The sequence below is a fragment of the Zonotrichia albicollis genome, chromosome Z, assembly GCF_047830755.1.
Source record: "Zonotrichia albicollis isolate bZonAlb1 chromosome Z, bZonAlb1.hap1, whole genome shotgun sequence".
Classification (NCBI taxonomy): domain Eukaryota; kingdom Metazoa; phylum Chordata; class Aves; order Passeriformes; family Passerellidae; genus Zonotrichia; species Zonotrichia albicollis.
The window spans coordinates 61,819,371-61,825,952 of NC_133860.1; the positions used below are offsets into that span (position 1 = coordinate 61,819,371).

General features: G+C 40.8%; 1 protein-coding gene across 3 annotated transcripts in view; it reads left to right on the forward strand.

Annotated features, from left to right (window-relative positions):
- Positions 1-6,582, forward strand: part of ABCA1 (ATP binding cassette subfamily A member 1) — a 91,871-nt gene extending 85,289 nt beyond the window's left edge. For all 3 annotated transcript variants that reach the window (XM_014266449.3, XM_026792886.2, XM_074533395.1), the window contains exons 44-50: positions 211-317; positions 720-861; positions 2,076-2,210; positions 2,442-2,545; positions 2,673-2,765; positions 2,945-3,188; positions 3,393-6,582. In XM_014266449.3, coding sequence (XP_014121924.1) covers positions 211-317; positions 720-861; positions 2,076-2,210; positions 2,442-2,545; positions 2,673-2,765; positions 2,945-3,188; positions 3,393-3,533 — 966 coding nt within the window. In that variant the 3' untranslated portion in view covers positions 3,534-6,582. The remainder of the gene's footprint in view (positions 1-210; positions 318-719; positions 862-2,075; positions 2,211-2,441; positions 2,546-2,672; positions 2,766-2,944; positions 3,189-3,392) is intronic.

Below are 6,582 nucleotides of genomic sequence, written 5' to 3' on the forward strand. Positions count from 1 at the left end.
GGTATCAAGGTGACATCAGTTTGTTCATATTCCCAGCCTAAAGGTTTATACTTAAAATAAAAATGCAGAAGTCTTTTTTTTCTGAAAATGGACTTCAGAGTCCCTCTAGCTGTACTGAGGGTCAAGTTTGCTTTATCCCATCTTGTCAGTGCTGAAAATGATGCAGTTGAATCCTGTTCTCAAATACATTGTGCTCATTTATATCCCCAGTGCTTTGGACTCCTGGGAGTAAATGGTGCTGGCAAGTCATCCACTTTTAAGATGCTAACTGGTGATACAGATGTCACGGGAGGAGAAGCTTTCCTCAAAGGAAACAGGTGAAAGACAATGTATATTTTCTCTGCTTTCTCCTCTAGTTTTAACAGCTTTTTTTCAAAACTCTGAAAACATGAAAATTCTCTTCCACTTTACCGGTTTACAACTCCTGGCATCTGTTTCAGCCCTTGTTTGAGTCTGTTAAAGTATGTCAGTGGCTTAGGAAAGTTGATTTAGTCTGGTAGTCATTGCTATGTAACAGCTCTTCCAAGTTTAAATTTTTTTTTTTTTTTAAAGGAGGACAAAAGAGAGAGAGATAAAAAGTGACTTGATCAAAATGGACTTCTATGATTCTGTATTTTTGTTAGTTCAGTAATTCCAGGAACACTGTTTCATGCTGTTTTAACATCTAAATTAGCAGTATATGCTCATGAAATCCTAACAAAGGTATTTTTCTTTTACAGTATCTTGTCCAACATCCAAGAAGTCCATCAGAACATGGGCTACTGCCCACAGTTTGATGCTGTTAATGAACTGCTGACAGGGCGAGAGCACTTGGAGTTCTTTGCACTCCTGAGAGGTGTTCCAGAGAAAGAAGTCTGCAAGGTAAGTGAAACACCACAGGACCCACCCCAGTGACCAACTTGCAAATTCTTGCTTGCATGCATACTTCCTGCAACTCATGTAATGCCATGATGTGAAGCTGTTGAAGATACTGTATGGTGAAATCTGCCCTCCTCTTTCCTTCAGGGAAACCCAAGAATTCCCCTGGTTTTTTCAGCGTTGCCTGGAAAACTGGACAAAATAGAAGGGCAGATAATTTGGGTCCTATGTTCTCATAGCAAATGCTCTTTTCCACTGAACAACTTTCTTCCTTTAAGAATTTAAGGGCTGTGAAGCTGCAGGTCATGCAGGTCCTCACTCACTGTCAAGTCTTAATTCTTTCAAGTCCCTGGAAACAAACACACTGTAGCTTAGTAGAAGCCTTGTGCTGAGTTTTAAAAGCTTTCCATTTGATCATAGTGCATCATTAAAGTGCTGCTATTTCAGCATTCAGAGATGAGGTTACAGTAACAGTCTTTAGGCAGTTGATGACTGCTGCCAGTACCATGCAGAACCCTTCTCAGTTCTGTTTCCTGGAATTAACAGTTTTTACTGTAGAAGACCTGAGTGCTCTATGTAGATGATATCTAGGTTAATGTCCAAGTAACTTGAATCCTTCTGTGAGGGTAGATGGGATGGGTGGAAACTGCAGTCTCCTTCTAAGATTGCTGCCAAGTTCTTCCATGTGATGTTCTTACCAGCTCCCTATAAAAAGGGACCCAGTTCTGGGTGTGATTCAAGTAGTAGCTGAATCTCTTCCCCATAACACACTGCAGGGCAGCAATGCCTGCCTGTTGGCACTATTAAGGTGGAAACAAACCAAATTCCATCTATCCAAAGGGCTAAGATGCACTGTGGTGTGACAGCTGTGGGTCAGTAGTGTCCATGTCCCTGCTGTATGCCCACAGTAATAGGAAAGCTCACTGAAGCTGATGCTGCTAAAAGCACTAGACTGTAGGTTAATGTGGCTCAGCTGATGCTGAACTTGTGCCCACCAACTGATAAGCTGCAGCAATTTGATTTTTCAGGCCTCCTGGGGACAGAGTTACGTATAGCCTGATCCAGAGGTGCACAGGGTGTTTCCAAATCCATTCCCATGCCACATTAGATCCTCAGATGAATGGCCCTTCTGAAAGCTGCTTTTGAAGCAAAAGTTGGTATGAAAACTCTCTTTGTGCAATGCTTGATTGAAGGTGGTATTGTGCTGTGTGTCATAGGTTGGCGAGTGGGCAATTCGGAAACTGGGCCTTGTGAAATACGGAGAAAAATACGCTGGGAATTACAGTGGAGGAAACAGACGCAAGCTTTCCACAGCCATTGCTCTCATTGGAGGGCCACCTGTGGTGTTCCTGGTGAGTCCACAACCTTTGCTCATCAATATTTTTCTTGAAAAATAGAAAAGCATGTTGAAATGAAGACTAATTAAAAATCCAGTACATAAATTACTTTGTCATTTTAGGAAATAAATCAAACTTGCTTATTTTCAATGTTTTCATAGTCAGGAATGGACAGGTCATTTCAAAGATGAGGTATTTTTCATCAGAATGTCGCAGCCCAATCTGGTTTTTGTATACCTTTTGCAGGATGAGCCAACAACAGGGATGGATCCCAAAGCACGTCGCTTCTTGTGGAACTGTGCTCTGAGTGTAATCAAGGAGGGGAGATCAGTGGTGCTCACGTCTCACAGGTAAGTAGCAGCCCACTTGTGTCATACCTTGGCTTTTACATCTGCCAGGGCTGGATGCTAAGCTCAGCCTTTCTGCTCTGCCCTTCAATGCTGTTTGCAGCACTAACGAAGTAATTTCTGCTTGCAGCATGGAAGAATGTGAAGCCCTGTGCACTCGAATGGCAATAATGGTCAATGGGCGATTCAGGTGTCTGGGCAGTGTCCAGCACCTAAAAAACAGGTAGGTGAGGTGGTTTTTTGCTTACACCACAGAGTTTGCATTTTTAGGGAGATACAGTTAGGCTTAGTTCCTCATGCAGCATTTCCATTGCTACTCTGACTGTAGGAAATGCTGCTGGATTTTTAGGACACTTGTAATTCAGAAGCCCTTAACTCTTGTACTGACATTTTTGTTTGCAGATTTGGAGATGGTTACACCATAGTGGTGAGAATTGCTGGGGCAAACCCAGACCTGAAGCCTGTTGAGGAGTTCTTTGGGCATGCCTTCCCTGGAAGTGTCCTGAAGGAAAAACATCGGAATATGCTGCAGTACCAACTTCCCTCTTCACCATCCTCCCTGGCCAAAATATTCAGTATTCTCTCCCAGAACAAGAAGAGACTCCACATAGAAGACTACTCCGTTTCTCAGACCACACTTGACCAAGTAAGTTTTTAGTAGCCTGGATGCCAAAATCTTCTTTTGCAGAGGTAGGAGTGCATGTTTCAGTTTAACTGACCTATCTTATAAGGGCATTTAAATGAAGTAGAGTACTGAATCTCAGGACTATTTGAGGATATCCAGTACTTAAAATGCCATGAATTCATGAAATACTATGGTGGTATTTGACATGGCCTTTTTTTCTTGTAGGTTTTTGTAAATTTTGCTAAGGACCAAAGTGATGACGACCATACTAAGGACCTGTCATTGCACAAAAACCAGACTGTGGTAGACATTGCAATCCTTAACTCCTTCCTGCAAGATGAGAAGGTAAAAGAAAGTTGTGTGTGAGCCAATTTCATCAAAGAGATGATGAGCAGAATGCAAACTTCCTTTTCCTGGGATAGGATACTCCCAAAGAAGCTAGAGGAAAAGCAACTGGACACTCTACTGATAACCATTCAATGCAATGCAATTCAATGCAATGAAAACAATTCCTTTACAGGGGCAGTGCCTCATGGAGTCGTCTTGTACTGTTCTCCAGTGAAAGACTTGAACTAGCTCATTACAGTATAACTCTGAAGCTGTGGTAAAGCACCCATGAGATGCTGTGGGCTTTCAAGTATACTGTATCTTGTTCTGTACAGTATGTTTTTATTAGGGTTGCTAAAATAATTCATTGAGAAATCATGGCCAGTGGTTATTTACAGATATTTAGGACATGCATGTTTTAGTATTTGGAACATTCATGTCAGGAGTGGGAATGTGCTGGTGCTATATCCATTGCTGGCAATGAATGCACCAAAACAGTCCATGGCAAGAAAAGTCACCACCAATGTTATAGCTCTAGGTTGTAAAAACTTACAAGCCGGCTTTCTCTAGGCTGGTGTAGGTCAGTGGTGACAAAGCTGAGGCCACAAAGCAGTACTGTGCAGGTGGGGTGGCAAGAGACAGGCCATCATAACCACACATCTTCATCAGCAAGTGGTGATACGCAGAACTGTGAACCCTCCAAATGCATGATTGTCCCACCAGCATCACAATCAACAACATACTCTGACTAGGTGTTTGTGCAGTTAAGTACTTTCCTGCTCCTCTGAGGTACTGTGGCAGCTGCGTGAACATCTAGTAGAAAAAAGTGGGTGAGAAGCAGACATAGGGTTTGGACCACAGCAGCAGACTCAGTAGTTGTACAAGCTGCTAATGCCAAGAGCAAATTCTAAATCATGAGCTGTCACTCAGATTTGTAATATCTGCTCTTTAACCCCTGCTTTGCACCAGAAAGGTACCCAACATCTGGAATTACTGCTTAGCACAAGCATGTTGCTGTTTCTGGCTTTGCCAGGTAAGACTAGAAATGAGATGTAGATTTTTTTTTAAACAGTATTATTTATGACTTTAAATAGGTAGGTAGCATAATTAGGGATTGGAAATGCTTTCAGTTGATCTTTGTAGCCATGGTATTTCTTTACATTATGCCTGTAATGCTATGCTCTCTTTTTGTCCATGTGGTGGATAGCTGCATTCATGATCTGACCAGATTCTAGCAATCAGCTGCTATCTGCAAACAACTGCAAGTTGTTCACCTAAAACTTTCCTGTTTGGAAACTGGTATAACATAATTGTGTAAGTTTCTGCTTCTATTGTGCAGTGTAGTTTCAGTCATTAGGTGATCCCTAACTGGAGTATTATACATTCTTATTATACATGTGACAAAAAACTGTTTCAGTAAAAAATCCCCCTGAAAAACAAGAGAGTCCAAGGTAATAGTGCTACAGTTCATCAGTCAAGTTTTTCAAGTTTTACAAAGCCAGAGTAATATAAGAGGGGAAATTATATAGTAAGAACAACCAATTCTTGTTCACATTGTACAACAGTCATGGGAGAGTATGCTTTTTAGGCCCCTCTGTGTTGCTTTTACATTTGAAAATTGGTTCAGTAATGTGGTTTGAGCACAAGTGCAGTTCCTGAGCTGTTCCTGTATCCCATACCTCTGCCTTAAAAACCCACAGAGGTTCTGCACTAGTTTTGATGCTACTCCATGAATCAGTCATGGACCATTTTCTTCTGTGAATGACCATAGCAGCCCAGCAAATACTGAAAAGGCTGGCATGAGCCTGAAGAAGATTAATTACATATTTCCAAATATACTTGGTAACACTGACCAACTCAACATTTTTAAAACACAGTTAAACTAAGTTCCTTGTCCCTTTGTGTCCTGCCTTGAGGTAAAGTAAGAGCTTAGTACAGGCTCTACTGAAGTGCCTTTTCATACTTTTTTTTAATCTGTATAATTCATTGCTAAGGGGATTGAGAAAAGGAGTGTAAAGGGGATTGGTATACCTCACTGAAAACATACTTTGTTATTACTTTTATGAGATCGTCACTCTATGGGGATGAGTTACAGGGTGATGAATACACCAGACTTCCAGGTGCAGAAACAGCAGAGCTACAGCCATGACTACTCCAGAACAGGCTGCAAATATGTTGCATGTCCTGGAGGCTTGCCACTGCTAAAAGTCGCTATTACAAATCAGCATTACATCACTGAAGTCAAGGGCTAACCTTCTGCACTGCACCAAACCAGTGCATGTAGAGCTGGAACGAGTTCTAGGAGGATTCAGATTTGGTCCTGAAAGGGCTGTGGTTTGCTCTTGGTAGCTGCTTATTTAAATTATTCATGTATCAGGAAACAACAGTTACATGGTAATACACTTTCCTTAGCCCACCAAAAAGATTCTTGATTTGTATTGCCCCATGACTGTCGTGCTTAGAGGGTCTGCTATCTGTGACAAAATATTGCAGTAAATGTGGATATTAAACTACTTGACGGCTCTGATCTGCATTGTTTGTACTGAACAGACAGCATAATGCAACACTGGCATGAAGATAGGTCATGGAATATGTTCAGACAGCCACTAATTTTCTCTTAAGTATGTGTTGGGGAAAAATCACTCTGGAGTCATACACATTACGTGAACCACTTCTGATAATGAAACTACACTGAGGTGTTAACTTATTTTAAACTTCAATACTATTGACATGTTGCATCCCTCTTTGTAGTACATTTGTATTTCAGTAAGGAGTTGTATTTTCCCCATGGTTAAACAACCACTGTTGTGCTTATCTTTCCCTCCTGAATTATAGTTGGTCCTTTGTTCCAAGCACTTTATGCTATCTGTAATGGGATCTATTTTTGCACTGGAATATCTGTTAACTTTGCAAAAATCTAGAGAGATTTCACAACTGAAATTTCTAAGTTAAATCCTTAAATGGACATTTTCATTAAAAGCAAAAAAAAAGTATATATATTTGTATTTGCTAATATCTGTTATGTGAAGTATTAAAAGGCACTCTAATTGCCTTGTATTAAGTAAAAAATAAAGCTGTTATAGCACCA